The following is a 15266-nucleotide window of genomic DNA, read 5'->3' on the forward strand; positions in this document are numbered from 1 at the left end:
AAAAGGGCTTAAAACTCACCTGCGAAACTTATCTCCATCCATCTCAGCGCAGATCTGGGGCTCACAAACCACCTTCAGCTACCTAAGTTAGGGCAGGGAACGTATTTTTTTAATGAAAAATTGACTTATGACTTTATGGTGTCCCCCTTGGTAATAAGGATAGCCCACATTCCTGGAGCACTCACTGTATACTAGGTACCTGGTGGACAGCAGTATCTCTCTCAGATCCCATTTTATAGACGAGAAAACCGAGACTCGCAGAGGTCACAGGATTCTTCCAGAGGTCCTAAGGGTTGGCACTGGATTCAGAGCTGGATGTCCGACTTCAGCACCTGTGACTTTAACCACTGTACGGTGGGTGCACCACCTCCTCATAACAAGAGTAAACGTGTGCAGCAGAGACGAGTTTAAAGATGCAGATGCACCTGAATAAGGCAACGAAAGTCACCCAGGAATAAGCACTATGAATATTCCGCTTGGATGGCTGTGGGGTGATGCTGTGGGGTATCTGTCCCTCATGTTGTTTTCTAGAGATTTTTAAAATAGTGTTTTTTATTCCTAAACATCCTTCCATGTTAATAACTATACTTATACAAGATTCTTTTAAATGCATATGTGTTATTCCATTTCATAAATGAGCTAAATGAATTCAACCTAATTCACTACTATCGGACATTTGGGTTTTTTTCCACTTCTCGCCATTAAGAACAGTTTTGTAGCAAATCTTTTTACATGTTCTAATTATTTTCTTGGTAAATTCCTAAACGTGGGCAACAGAATCGAAGAATGTGTGCATTTTAAAAGTTATTGCTACAAACAAAAACCACATGATCATCTCAATAGACGCAGAGAAAGCATTCGACAAGATCCAACACCCATTTATGATAAAAACCCTCAGTAAAATGGGTATAGAAGGAAAGTACCTCAACATAATAAAGGCCATATATGATAGACCCACAGCCAACATCATACTCAATGGACAAAAGCTGAAAGCCATCCCTCTGAGGACAGGAACAAGACAAGGGTGCCCACTTTCACCACTCCTATTCAACATAGTACTGGAGGTGCTGGCCAGAGCAATTCGGCAGGAAAAAAAAATAAAAGGAATCCAAATAGGTAACGAAGAAGTAAAACTCGCGCTGTTTGCAGACGACATGATCTTATACATAGAAAACCCCAAAGAATCCACAGAAAAACTATTAGAAATAATCAACAACTACAGCAAAGTAGCAGGGTATAAAATTAACGTGCATAAATCAGTAGCATTTCTATACACTAACAATAAACTAACAGAAAAAGAACTCAAGAACTCTATCCCATTCACCATCGCAACGAAAAGAATAAAATACCTTGGGATAAACTTAACCAAGGAAGTGAAGGATCTATACAATGAAAACTACAAGACTTTCTTGAAAGAAATTGACGATGACATAAAGAGATGGAAAGACATTCCTTGCACATGGATTGGAAGAATAAACATAGTTAAAATGTCCATACTACCTAAAGCAATATACAGATTCAATGCTATCCCAATCAGAATCCCCAGAACATTCTTCACAGAAATTGAACAAACAATCCTAAAATTCATATGGGGGAACAAAAGACCACGAATTGCTAAAGCAATCTTGAGCAAGAAAAACAAAGCCGGCGGAATCACAATCCCCGATTTCAAAACATACTACAAAGCTACAGTGATCAAAACAGCATGGTACTGGTACAAAAACAGGTCCACAGATCAATGGAACAGAATTGAAAGCCCAGAGATAAAACCACACATCTATGGACAGCTAATCTTCGACAAAGGAGCAGAGGGCCTACAATGGAGAAAAGAAAGTCTCTTCAACAAATGGTGCTGGGAAAACTGGACAGCCACATGCAAAAGATTGAAAATCGACCATTCTTTTTCACCACACACCAAAATAAACTCAAAATGGATCAAAGACCTAAAGATTAGGCCTGAGACAATAAGTCTTTTGGAAGAGAATATAGGCAGTACACTCTTTGACATCAGTTTCAAAAGAATCTTTTCGGACACTGTAACTCCTCAGTTGAGGGAAACAATAGAAAGAATAAACAAATGGGACTTCATCAGACTAAAGAGCTTCTTCAAGGCAAGGGAAAACAGAATTGAAACAAAAAAACAGCTCACTAATTGGGAAAAAATATTTACAAGCCACTTATCCGACAAAGGGTTAATCTCCATAATATACAAAGAACTCACACTGCTTAACAACAAAAAAACAAACAACCCGATCAAAAAATGGGCAGAGGACATGAACAGACATTTCTCAAAAGAAGATATGAATATGGCCAATAGACACATGAAAAGATGTTCATCATCGCTAATCATCAGGGAAATGCAAATCAAAACTACACTAAGATATCACCTTACCCCCGTTAGATTGGCAAAAACATCCAAAACCAAGAACGACAAATGTTGGAGAGGTTGTGGAGAAAGAGGAACCCTCATACACTGTTGGTGGGAATGCAAACTGGTACAGCCACTATGGAAAACAGTATGGAGATTTCTCAAAAAGTTAAAAATAGAAATACCCTATGACCCAGCCATCCCATTACTGGGTATCTATCCTAAGAACCTGATATCAGATATCTCAAGAGTCCGTTGCACCCCTATGTTCATCGCAGCATTATTTACAATAGCCAAGACGTGGAACCAGCCTACATGCCCAGAAACCGATGATTGGATAAAGAAGATGTGGTATATATACACAATGGAATACTACTCAGCCATAAAAAAAGACGAAATTGGCCCATTCACAACAATGTGGATGGACCTCGAGGGCATTATGTTAAGCGAAATAAGTCAGTCAGAGAAAGACGAACTCTATATGACTCCACTCATAGGTGGAAATTAATATATTGAGAAGGAGATCCGATCGGGGGTTACCAGGGAAAAGGGGGGGGGTGGGGGGAGGGTACGGAGGGGGAAGAGGTGTACCCACAACATGACTAACAAAAATGTACAACTGAAATTTCACAAGCTTGTAATCCATCATAACATTAATAAAAAAAAAAAAAAAAAAAAAAAAGTTATTGCTACATAATGCAACAAATGTCCCAACTGACACTCCCACCAGCAGAGCCTGAGAGCCTCTTTCCCACCTGTGCCACCACGTGCCACGTGGCATATAATCCCAGTAGGTTTGACTTTTTCCAGCTCCTTGCAGCTATTTGGGTTTCTATTGATTTGACTATCTGTCAGTTAACACCTTTTTTCCATGTTTTTCTTTAGTGAATTGTTGGCATCATTTGGCAATTTTTCTTTGGAGCGTTTGCTTTTTTTCTTATTGAGATCTGAATGCCTTTTATATATTAAGGATATTAACATATCAAAGATGGCAAATATTTTTCCCCAGTTTGTCATATGCCCTTTAACTTTTTAATGATGTTTTTTGCTGTACCAAATGCAATATATTTCTTAAACTCTTTTTTTCTACCACTCTCCCATGAACTCCTAAGTTGGCAATATCTTTGGAGCTGTGAGCTTTAACACTCATAGGCATGTTTCTTCCAACGGCTTCATTTCCAACAATGACTTTATAACACGTGGAAGAAGTTGGGCAGTTTTGTTCTTTCCATTTTGTAGATAGGAGGCTGATCCCCAGTGACCAGTGGATTTTCCTGCATCACTAGATAACCCACATTCTAAGAAACCAGATCAAGACTACCAGATTCCACAGAGGTGGGATGGCAAGTCATTTTCACCTCCCCTGATGCTCTTGGTTGATTGGTCATGGCTGTCTTGGATACTCCATGCAGAGGCCTGATAGCTGTCTGGGCTTCTGTGATGAACCAGCAATGTCTGCCAGGGGGTGGGTTGGGAGCATGTGTCATGCAAACTGCCACAGAGGTAGAGGGTGTGTCCAAACACTATGAGAAGGGAAGGAGCATTAATAATAATTGTGCTGAGACAACAGGCATAAACTGGAATTGTTCCAGGCAGAAGGAAGGTACGGCCATACAGGGCATAAGGGACAACACAGTAGAAGAGGGGACCAAGGCCCGGAAGGCTTACAGGACTTGATCAAGGTTGCAAAGTCAGTAAATGCAGAGCTGGCTTTGGATTCCATTTATCTTCCATCATGGCTCAAAGCTACCACTAACCTGCTATGCAATCTTGAGTAGGTCCCCTGTGTCTAATTGAAGACCCTGTGTCTCCGGGTCTTAAATTCCTCTCTACAAAATGAGAAGTTGTAGCTTCAGAACTTCTAATGACTTTGCCAACACAATTCTCTGCTCTCTATCCACTGGTGTTTTGAAACATCTAGTGAAAGCCAGCAATTCAGCATCTGCTCCTTCCGTCTTCTGCCCTCCTAGGGAGAAGGTCTGTGTCTTAGTCAGTCAGGCTGTCATAACAAAATACCACACACTAGATGGCTTATACAACAGAAATTTACTTCTCACAGTTCTGGAGCCTGAAAGTGCCAGGTCAGGGTTCAGATTCTGGTAAGGGCTCTCTTCCTGGCTTGCAGATGGCCACCTTCGCACTGCGTCCTCACGTGGCCTTTCCTGTGAGTGTGAGCAGGGAGAGAGAGAGAAAGAGTGAGAATGAACTCTCTGGCGTGTCTTCTTATAAAGACACTAACCCTATTGGATGAGGGCCCCACCCTCTGACTTCATTTAACCTCAGTTACTTCCTTATAGACCCAACCTCCAATACAGTCACATTGGGCATTGAGACTACGACATATGAATGTAGGGAACACAGTCCAGTCCATAGCAAGCTCACATAGGGACAGGATGGCCTAGGTTTAGCAGGATTTTGAGGGGCATCTGAGAAGCACGTCTGCTTGTGGACATTTGGTCGCAGCTTTCTCAGGGCAGAGCAGTGGGACTGTCCTTGGATGTGACTCTGGCACATTTCAGTGCATGAGCCATGTTGCTCTGACACCTCCCTCTGGCCTCACCTGAACCTGAGGAACTGCGTCTCTGCCAGCCTAGCCACGGGCCTGGGGAGAAAACAAACTTGGGTATGTTTCTGAGGGAGCTATTGACCAGGTTAGCAGACCTCCTGGGCTGGGCTGGGGCAGCAGGGAAAGCAAAACTGAGCCCTGCACAGAAGCTTACAAACCACGGGCTTTGTAGCCACTGTCCGGGGTTATATCCTGCCTCTTGTACTTACCAGCTATGACATCTTACATGAGTAACTTAACCTCTGTGCCTAAGTATGTAAGTGAGGAATTGCTTCAGCTGTTACTAACAGAGATCTTCACAAGCTCCTGAGCAACAGAGACATTTATCTCTTTCTCACATACTTTCCATTTTTCTGCTTTGCCATCCTTAGCACATGGATTCTATGGTCAATGTTGCCTCATGGTCCAAGATGACTGCATGTGCTGTAGCCATCACATCTTCATTCCAGGTAGCAGGAGGGAGGGTAAAAAGGGCATATATATTTTACAGAGTTTTTCCAGATGTCTCCCTTTTAAAAGCTTTTTCAGAAGTCCCACCCAACCTTTTCCTCTCGCATCTCATTGTCTGGAACTTATTCACAAGAGTACACTCCATTGCAAGGGAGGCTGGGAAATGTAGTCTGAGCTTGGTACATTGTTGCCCTAAAAAATATTGGGGTTCTGTTCCTAAATAAAAGTCAGAATGGATGTTGGGTAGGCAACTGAAGTTTCTCTCGCACTCAGTTTTTCCATCTGTAAATTGGGGATTATAATAATACCTACTCAGAGGGCTGCTGTGTTGCCTGGTACCCAGTGAGGACTCAATATATGTTAGCTAAATTACTGGCCATCAAGAGTGAGGGAAGTGTTAGAGGCAAATACTGTTGGCATCACTATGAAAATAGTTTTGATGTTACAGCCCCTGAAAGGGTCTCAGGAATCTCCAGGGTCCCCAGACCACACTTGGAGAACTGCTGCCTTAGAGAATCATATAATTCTCGGGCAGCCTGGTGACCAAGCTCCAGGATGACACTAAAGGACACACAGCCGTCCGTTTGCCTTGATGAAGTCTGGATAACTGTTGTTAACGGACATGACCTGGTTTTTATTTTTCAAAGATCTGTAATCTGTAATGCTGCTTTCTGTGCATGTCTTTGTTTTTGCCCATCTTCTCTCCAGAAATGCAAGGCTCATGAGGGCTCACCAGCTTTACTCACCACTTCACTCGCCAGGGCTGGACACACGGAAGGAGATCCATAGATGTAAGCTTGACAGTGTTGAACTTTACCCAAGCCCTGTGCTCCTGGAAAACAGTGAAGGTTAAGGACTACCCTCCAGCCCCCACTCTTTTTGGGTTCTAGAAAATGACATTACAAAGAACCACCTTTCCTTCCCCAAATGACTTAGACAAGACTCATGGACGCCCGCCTTGTTTACTTATAACAAGGCCAGATGCAGACCCTCTAAATTCCCTTTCTTTGCCTCATAAATGATTAGCAGAGCCTCTGGTCCCCACTGATCAATTGGAACAGAATGCTTGTTAACCAAACTTCCAAGAAGCCTCTCTTCCTCCTCCAGGCCCCTGAATGAACTTTGGCGCCCCATGGCCCAAGCCAGCATCCAGTCCCTCTTGAGAAGAGGCGGAACCATTTTGGATTTATGATCCAATCCTGCCACCTTTCACCCCACTTCCCCACACCTGGTTCTTTCTAGCCTTGTTTACTCCTCTCCATAAAAGAAAAACTCCTCCTGCCTAACTCCTGACACGCTTGCAGGCCTTATACTCAGAGCCTTCTCCCTGCTGCAACAGCCCCTTTCTCCCCTTGAATAAAGTCCTTTTGAGCAAAGTCTCTCCTAAGTCTGGGTTTGTTTTTTGTTGAACATGCTGAATGAAAGAAATAACTATAACTGATCAGAGAACCTCTATATTAATTCAGCTTTGTAGATTCTGTTCTGATTCCTCTCCCCATTAATTACACTTTTAAATTCTGACTGCCAGACTTGCCAGATCCGCCAGGCCCTGGCCAGGACTCTGGGCCAGAAGCACAGCCGTGGCTGACAGCTGAGCCTTTGGAGTCAGACACACGAGGATTTGGGTTTTGGTGCTGCCACTTCCCTCCTGTGTACACTGGGTCAGGTCACTTCGTGTCTCTTCTATTGAGCCACTATCTAATGTGCGCCTACTAAGTGTCACGCTGAGTTGGGCACTGGGAGTGGTGAGTAAAGCTGACTTAGAGATGATCATTAGGGGCAGGAGGATTCTGGCACTAAAACAAGTAAGTTAACTGGGAAGTATGATGAAGACACAGCCTGATCTGACAGAGCACAGAGGGAGCACCTATGTACACAGGGTGGACAGGGAGGACCCCACTGAGAAGGTGACTCATCTGAGGCCTGAGGATCAGAAGGTTCAATCACGCCAGCAGCTGAGAGAAGGACATTCCCATGAAGGGCCAGAGGTGGGAGATCCAGGTGTTTAAAGGTCAGGAAAAAGCAGATCGTGGCTGAAAGAAATGGGTAGAATGGTAGACAGTGCGTTGGAGCCCTCACACCATCCTGGACTTTGCCAAGATAAAAAATTTGAGGGGCTGGCCCCGTGGTGTAGTGGTTAAGTTCATGCTCTGCTCCGGCCAGATTTGCAGGCCTGGATCCTGGGCGGGGACCCAGCACCACTTGTCAAGCTGTGCTGAGCCCGCATCCCACATAAAACAGAGGAAGATGGGCACAGATGTTAGCTCAGCGACAATCTTCCTCATAAAAAAATTTTTTGACTTCTCTTCTAAGTGGCATGGAAAACCATAAAAGGTGTTTCAGAGATCTTATTGTTTTAATCCTTTGCTTTGTTGTTTGATATGATTGCTAGCGAGAAATTTTTCTTCCCTGTCAACCATTTGTCTTCTGTGGTGAATTGTCTGCTCGTGTTCTCCACCCGTTCAGCTACTGGAGTCTCAGTGTCTTTCTTATTCATTCGATAAGGTCTTCCTCAATTAAGGATCTTAATCTTTTGTGGTGTTTGTTGAATTTATTTTCCCCAGATTACTGTTTGGTAAATTTTGGTTTCCTTTTTTGGGTTGAAGTTTTAAATGTTTGTGCTTTAGTGTATGAGAGAATTCATCCATCACTTTTCAAGGTTAGGGAGTCCTCCGCCATCGGACATTTGATAAATTACGTCTCTTTTGTTCGTGTTCCCGTGGTTCAACGTTTTACATTGGTGAACTTTTCTTTTTTATCCTCGGGACAGAGCAAACTCCTCCGGCGGTCCCGGCGGCTCAGGATGTGGAGACCCCTCGCCCACCCGGGCCGAGCTGGAGGGGCTCCTCCTCTGCCGGCGGCCTCAGTGGTGACACCCGCCCCCTCGTGACAGCCATTGACACACAGGGCCGAAGGCCTCTGCTACAGGTGAGAAAGTTAAGGCTCAGCAAAAGCTGGGAGGGAGACGTTAAAGTGTCTCATAGCTAAGTGTTTTACTGACGTAAAAACTGGAGACAGGACGGGCCGTATCAGCAGCGCAGGAGAGCGACCAGCTCAGGGGTCAGGTCAGAGAGCTGGGCCCGGCCCGGCCCCGCCCCGCCCCCCCCCTCCCCCCCCCCCCCCTCCCCCCCCCTCCCCCCCGCCCCCGCCCCCCCCCCAGGCCCCGCCCCTCCCCTCCAAGGCCCCGCCCCTCCCCTCCAAGGCCCCGCCCCTCCCTTCTCAGGCCCCTGCCACGCTCCCGGCTGCGGCCCCGCCCCCGCCCCCGGGCAGTGCTACCTACGGGCCGTGCGCCGACCTCTCAGCAGAGCCGGGCTCGTCCGGGTGCCCGCCCACCAATGATTTCATTGGCTGCTTCGCCGTCCCCGCCCCCCGCAAACCCGCTGACTTTCGCAGCCAATAGGCAGGCGCGGCGGCGGCGACGGCGGGTCGCGGCGGATCCTGGGCGCGGAGGTACCCGGGCCCGCAGGGGGAGGCCGCGGTGCGAGCTCGGGACCGTGGGGGCTGTTTGCGGCCACGCGGCTTAACCTCGTTTATCGGCTGGGGGGCGAGCCGCCACTCCGAGTCTCCTAGGCTGCCCTCCAGCGCCTGGAGGGGCGGCGACCGCGACCGTTGAGGGTTGGCCCGAGGTTGCTTGGGTTGGAGGTCAGGGGTCGGAGGTCAGGGGTCGGAGGTCGTGCCTTTGTGGAGTGTTGCCCCCTCCCCCCGCCCCGTCTAAACGTAGAGGCGGGCCGCTCCCTGGTTTTATTGTCAGCTCCTGTGTGGAGACGCCCTTCCTTTCACGGACGGGGCTCTGAGGGAAACTGAGGCCTGGGAGCCGCCGGGCCCTTGCAGGCCGTGAGCTCGGACTGGCAGCCCGGCCCCAGCCTCGGGCCGCCGCAGTGGGCTCGGGCGCGGAGGAGAGCCGGCCCCGGGGGCTCTGGAGTGCGGCGGCGGGTCGGGGCGGCGGCCTCCGAGGGCGGGGGGCGGGGTCGCCCCGGGCCACTCCCCGGTGGCTTCGGAGGGACCCGGGGCCTGCTCTTTCTGAGGCTGTCATTTCCCGTGTTGGAGGTTTCATTTCTGGACTCTCATGGGAACAGTTCGGCGAGGGGAAGGGCATGTTGCGGCGTTTGCACTTGTCTGAGAGTGAACGCGAAAAGCAGACGGGGTGGGGAGGGTCCACGAAGGCAGGGGACCTGGCAGAGACGGGTGAGTCTCGCAGTTTGACAGGAATTTTCCCCCCGCTTGCCCCTCATATTGTATAATTCAGGCTGTTTCAAAATCAGTGTTTTTGTCTCATGGTTCTTCTAAGCGAGCATCCTTAGTCTTGACCTTTTTAGTGAAGGTGCTTTGGAATGCTGAAAGTATTGAACAAGAACTTTTGTACAAAAGTTCTGAGTTTAAGATGCTTAGCGCGAGGAAGCTGGGAGCAGTCCTTGCCTGTCACCGCGGTGATCCAGCCTCCTCTTTACTACTCTGAGACCAAGAAGAGAAGTTGCTGCTCTACAGACGTGGGGTCTGGGGAGACAGAGCTATGGATGAGGAGGAAGAGGAGAAGGGGCGTTCTTTTGTTGTCTGTGCAAAAAGAATTCATGTTAGAAAAAACTGGGAAAAAACCTGTTTTTATTTGCCTCCGTCTCTCCCTCCATGTCAGCTCCCATAAACACGTTCTTCCTTGTACTGATAGTATTTATGTGCAATGATTAGGGAAAGGAGTAATCTTGAACAACAGCAAGACGCCCATCTCCAGTGTAGCCGCAGAGGAATGACTGTGCCTTGGCTTGTGTGGAATTAACCCTGGGGTTTGGTTTTCAGTTAAGAAAATGAGGCAGAAAGAAGCGTTAACCAAGACCTTCCAAGGCCCAGCTATTGTATGTAGGACTCCGACCAGCCACGTTTACGTGTTTGAGAGTGGCAGTGGGGACTCGGGGGATTCCTCTGAGGAACAGTCCCAGCGTGTGGCTCTGCGGCCCCGGAGCAAGGAGTGCCGGAAGAAGGGTGCCCACCAGCCTCACCAGCCAGGAGCGGGGGACGTGGTCCTGCTGCAGAGGGAGCTGGCCCGAGAGGACAGCCTCAACAAGCTCGCTCTTCAGTATGGCTGCAAAGTAAGAAACCCCGCAGGTGAAGGCGCTGCCCGCCGCCCGGCCCCGTGCTGCCCCTGCCTGACCCCCGCGGGGGTTGGGGAAGGCCTGTTGTAGCAGTAAAGGACTCCGCCAGAGCTGGAAGGCGGGTGGAAGTACCTTCAGCTCTGAGCGCTGGGGTCGTGAAGAGGGAGGGTTAGGAATCTCAGTTGATGGGGCCGTTCCCTCTCTGCAGAGCACTTCTGCTCTTCTCTGACCCTCCAAACTGAAATTCGGAAACCTTTTTTTGCTTTTGAGCACATTTTATTTAAGACCCAGTGAGGCCAGAGATGCCAGGCAGAACGTATCCCAGATTTCTTTGGTATGCTTGCTTTTTTGGCTACTTTTCTTTTTCTGACCCTTTCTTGCGGTTGTAGCTTATTTGATTGGTAAAGTTTTACTTTCTCTCTTTTAGAATTGCATGATCTAGCCTTCGTGTGCTGTGTGTCTATATAACCCTGTTTTTCTCTTTAATTATGTTTTTAGCATTCAGAGTGATTAACAATGGCAAAGTAAGTAGGAAAGTATTTATAGAATTGCTGCAGTCTCTCCTAGATTGAAACTATTTATTTCATTTTACTAACACTATGCTACAACTTTCTATGGCCTTCTCTAGGGCTGTATAAGCTACTTATATAAAAAATCTTTTCCTCTTTTAAGTGTCTGTCATTTAACAAGATCCAAATGGCTAAACATGTTGGGTGGGGTGGTGGTGTGTTTCCCAGGGAAATAAACAGGCTGGTCTCCAGGGACACATAGTGGTCTCTAAATTGTACTGAGGTTAGTATTTGACTCTTAATCAGCTTCTGTGGGCATACTGTATGGTTTCTAGAGAATGGGCTGAAAAATGAAATTCTACCCTACAAAGACCTGAACAGATGCGGTGGGCTTCTTGGAATGGTGACGTTTAAGAAATCCAAAAAGACTATATAATGCATCTGATAAGTGATCATTTTTCCTGTTTTAAGTAAATAAATTTGATGTTAGTTTGTTAGGGGCAAAGACGAAAAGGTCTCAAGCACTTTATGCTTTAGTTTCAGAACATAATAAATTTAAAATGTCCCCCACCCCAATTCAATTAAATGAAAAAAGCGCTTGCTAAATAATCAAAATAATGGAGATGATTTATTTGATTAAGGTCTGTTGACTATGTTTACACTCTAGTTTAAGTGGACTTATGAGTTAAAACCTTAGAGTCCATTTCTGGTGCTTTCAGTAAGTTTGTAAGCAGGAGCTCGAGGGAGGGTTTATCTTTGACTTACATTTTCTTCTACTTCTTAAGCTTTGGTTGTGAGAGGAGTTTATGAACTTTATAAAACTTACAGTAGTGTTCCTTTCTCCTCAAGTCCTAATATTGGAATAGAAGATTTCAGTCTATAGTTTCCAACGCGATTCATGATTTCCTCCATATTTGTAATTATCATAAGAAGTGTTGTGAAATCCTCAAAGTGAATTAAGTGTAGGTCACTTTTATTTAAAAAATGTTTGTGCCGCACAGTACTTCCGGGAAAGAGAATTTGGTGGAATCATGAGGGCACACCTCTTTCTTAAAATGTTGTCACAGGTAAACTGGGTTCTGAGTGTTTGTGGAGCTGGCTGAGGCTTGGTGTTTGCTGAGTGCTAATGTCTCCTGCAGCTGCTGAATCGGATTCCGATGCAGGAGAGAAGTTAGCCATTTGGGGGCACTGTTGCCTCAAAAGTTCAGAGTCCAGAGGGCAGCAGTATGCTTTAAAAGTGCCATGATGTGTTTCAACTGAAAGCATTTTGTTGCAGTCGCACTTGAAACAGTCTTTTCCGAAGCCTATTTTAAATTGTCCAAATTTGTAAGTCTATAGGAAAATTTGATGATTAAACTATACATTAAGGCTAAGTTAAAGCCAAAAAAACAAAGTTATGCAGCCTAAACTAATTTTGTATGTGGGTGCAGTTTTCCGGGGTTCATCAGATTCTTAAGCAGAGTGGGCTTGGCCCATCACCCAGAAAGGTTAAGAGCCACTTTTTGGATATTGATTTTAAGAGCTTTACATACTTCCTGATGTGTGTCTTCATGGCTTCCCTAGGTTGCAGATATCAAGAAAGTCAACAACTTCATCAGAGAACAAGACTTATATGCTTTGAAATCTATTAAGATTCCAGTGAAAATCCATGGGATCATAACAGAGACCCACAAAGAACTCAGACCTCTCCCAAGCCCATCCTCAGAGACCAGAGTGACCTTTGAGGAGCAGCCAGACCCAGACAGAGCAGCTGTAGATGCCGCTGCCTCGTCCAGCCCACTGACGGATTTCTTTAAGGACATTGACCAGAATCTTGAGCGTGCAGTGCAGTCAGAAATCTATTTGAGTGAAAGTTACTGTGCAGAGACCTCCAGTCAGCCGCTGCTTCCAGCTCCTCTGAAGACGCTTACAGATGGCGCAGACTGTGGAATTCAGTGGTGGAATGCTGTTTTTATCATGCTTCTAATTGGGATTGTTTTACCAGTGTTTTATTTGGTCTATTTTAAAATACAGGCTACTGGTGAGATCCCTAGTAGCTTGAACACAACTGTTGTCCCCAATGGCTCCCTGGCACTGGGTGCAGTTCCAGGGCAAGCCCCCAAATTAGTTATTCCAGTGCCAACCATCCCCTCTTCAGACAGCCAGTTCACTCAAACCACCCAGACAGGAAACTAGCTACTGTTGTTTCTGAAAAATCAGGCCAGCTCTAGCAGTTGGGCTCCTGATGTGCGTCAGCTGACATTAGCCATATGTTAGGGTGCTGCATTTCCTTTTCTGTGACATATGGGCACGTTTCAGAAGCCACTGTTGTGTTCTGGATACTACCGTGTGGAATAGCCTCGCCTAATCCAAAGCTGCAGGAGCCAAAACACCAGCACCCTCTGCCTCCTACATTCAGAGAGCTGTGGCAAGAGAGACATTTACACGTGACGGCTACCATTTCTTGAAGGCATTTAGTGGACTGGCTCTGAGTGTCTTCACAGTAGCACTGTGTGGGCCCCCAAGTTGGACGTGCTTGTAGGGAGAGGAATGCCCTTGTCCAGTCTACCTGCACTGTGGGAGCACCTGGGTCAGCTTTGGTTGCCTGGCTGTTTGCAGTGTCCCTCACCTGTTGTGGAGTGGTGACTGGCCCTGACCGATGGTCTCTCTCTCTGGCAGAGGTGCTGTGCAATAGTGGTGGAATGTCAGTCTGTTTTAGAGCATGGCAGATTATAATTGTAACAAGCTCTATTTCATATTTGCCCCAGCGATGAGCCTTTTTGAGGCAGTGTCACATCTAGAATCAAAAAAGCCCTAAATCGAAATTGTCATGATATTGAGTAAACAGCAGTCCTGTTCCTTGTACTTGAAAGCTACTTAGTCTGACACACAGGCATGTTTCAGGCTGCTGCGTGGTGCACTTCCTGGCCAGAAGCTTTGGGGGCCGTGGCCCAGTTTCACCTGAGGTGCATCCCCATAGCAATTGCTAACTGCATCCAAGTCAGCCTTCTCAGAAGGAGCTCTTGCTGGCCAGTGTCTGGAGGTGAGTAGGTGTAGAGAATGAGTGCCTATCACCAAGGTCCCACCATGTGACGCTTCTAAGGTCTTAAGACCAAACATTCGCCAGTCCAGCATTGCCTAGAGCAGCAGCCCCTGTGTGTGCCCAGAAGAGTGGTGTAGGGGAACAGGTGTGTTTCCTGCTGCTTCCCTGACTCCATTCTTAGGAATTCTAGAGCCACAGCACAAGAATGGGGCTTCGTCATTTTTCCGGGTGGCCGTAAATGACACTTTGTCTATAATGTAGCTCATAATGTTAAAAGACCAAACACTTAGTGGAGGGCCCATTGGTGACCTTTGCTGTGAAGGCCATAAAAAGGGGCCTGATACTTGTATGCTTGAGGTTTGCCTGTCTCCTCCTGTGACAAGGCAACAGTGGTGCTAAGTGCAGAGGCTCCAGGGGATCACGGTCAGCCTCTGAGGCCCTGTGGGTGGAGCAGGGGTGGATGGGGTGAGAGTGGGAGCCTGCTTTGACGGGAGCCCATCTCGGTCCCATGGAGCCGTGGAAATAGGCTGAGCTGGCTGGTGGTTCAGCCCTTGTGAAGTCTGTCTCCAGGGAGGAAAACACACTGTACAAGCGCTAAGTTTTAGGCATGGTTTATGGCATTTGATAGGTGAGGCCTAGAGATAAATTGAAAAGATCTCATCATATAAAAGGATAGGAGTGTGGCAGGAGAGTACTTGAGATGAGTCTCCAATTTTTTTCTCCAGTTTCTTAGTTGTGTGAAAAACTATTTGCCCTGGGTTCAGTTTGCAAATTTAAATTATCTTCAAAGTTAAATGTTTTCTTCAAAACCAAAATGGTCCTCAGGATAAAATGAACTTGTGAACCTTTGCTCCAGGAAATGTTTTGATCATGTGAATGCTTTTCCAGTCAAATGTTTGTGCTTACTGTGCCCCCGAAGGCCACAGGTTTCTCTAATGTTTGTCACCATTAACTTGACTTGGCAGGGCTTGGAGTCCCATGGAAAAATAACTTTTGCCAGGCAAAGAATGAATATCTGTATACTTTTTTCAAATGGAATAAAGTAATTTCTTCTGTGAAGGAAAATTGATTCTTCCTTTTTAATTTGGGGGTTGGCAATTGAGAATTAAAAGATGTGGGACAATGTTGGAGAAGATGGAGGTGACCTGCCTGCCCAGGCTTGTGCCCAAGGTTACCCCAAGGTGAGCAGAAAGCGGTAACCAGCGTAGTCGTGCTGATTGGCCTGTATGACAGGCTTTAAAATTGTTTTAGTAGGTATACATAAGAC

The 15266-nt window shown here is 46.6% G+C and overlaps 1 protein-coding gene and 1 long non-coding RNA gene across 4 annotated transcripts; both read left to right on the forward strand.

Moving 5' to 3' along the window:
* Positions 1-5305: 5305 nt before the first annotated feature.
* On the forward strand, positions 5306-6701 carry LOC124232192 (uncharacterized). The gene is made up of 3 exons (XR_006886792.1): positions 5306-5383; positions 6093-6175; positions 6492-6701. It is a non-coding gene; the product is annotated as an uncharacterized LOC124232192 (long non-coding RNA).
* A 2105-nt stretch (positions 6702-8806) lies between these two features.
* On the forward strand, positions 8807-15064 carry LYSMD4 (LysM domain containing 4). 3 transcript variants are annotated; one of them, XM_046654403.1, is made up of 3 exons: positions 8807-8834; positions 10176-10465; positions 12541-15064. In XM_046654403.1, exons 2-3 carry the CDS (start codon positions 10184-10186, stop codon positions 13150-13152), a joined length of 894 nt encoding a protein of 297 aa, XP_046510359.1. In that variant the 5' UTR covers positions 8807-8834; positions 10176-10183; the 3' UTR covers positions 13153-15064. The 3 variants fall into 3 exon arrangements, with proteins under 3 accessions (XP_046510359.1, XP_046510360.1, XP_046510357.1); XM_046654404.1 differs by lacking the exon at positions 8807-8834 and adding an exon at positions 8837-8862; XM_046654401.1 differs by lacking the exon at positions 8807-8834 and adding an exon at positions 8841-9569.
* The last annotated feature ends 202 nt before the right edge of the window (positions 15065-15266 follow it).

The sequence above is a fragment of the Equus quagga genome, chromosome 2 (assembly GCF_021613505.1).
Source record: "Equus quagga isolate Etosha38 chromosome 2, UCLA_HA_Equagga_1.0, whole genome shotgun sequence".
Taxonomy (NCBI): Eukaryota; Metazoa; Chordata; class Mammalia; order Perissodactyla; family Equidae; genus Equus; species Equus quagga.

Coding starts and splice junctions, on each gene's coding strand:
- LYSMD4 (XM_046654401.1), top strand. CDS start 9,479: ATGTTGCGGCGTTTGCACTTGTCTGAGAGTGAACGCGAAAAGCAGACG. Junction 9,570..10,175: donor AGGGGACCTGGCAGAGACGG/GTGAGTCTCGCA, acceptor TTTGGTTTTCAG/TTAAGAAAATGAGGCAGAAA. Junction 10,466..12,540: donor CTCTTCAGTATGGCTGCAAA/GTAAGAAACCCC, acceptor TGGCTTCCCTAG/GTTGCAGATATCAAGAAAGT.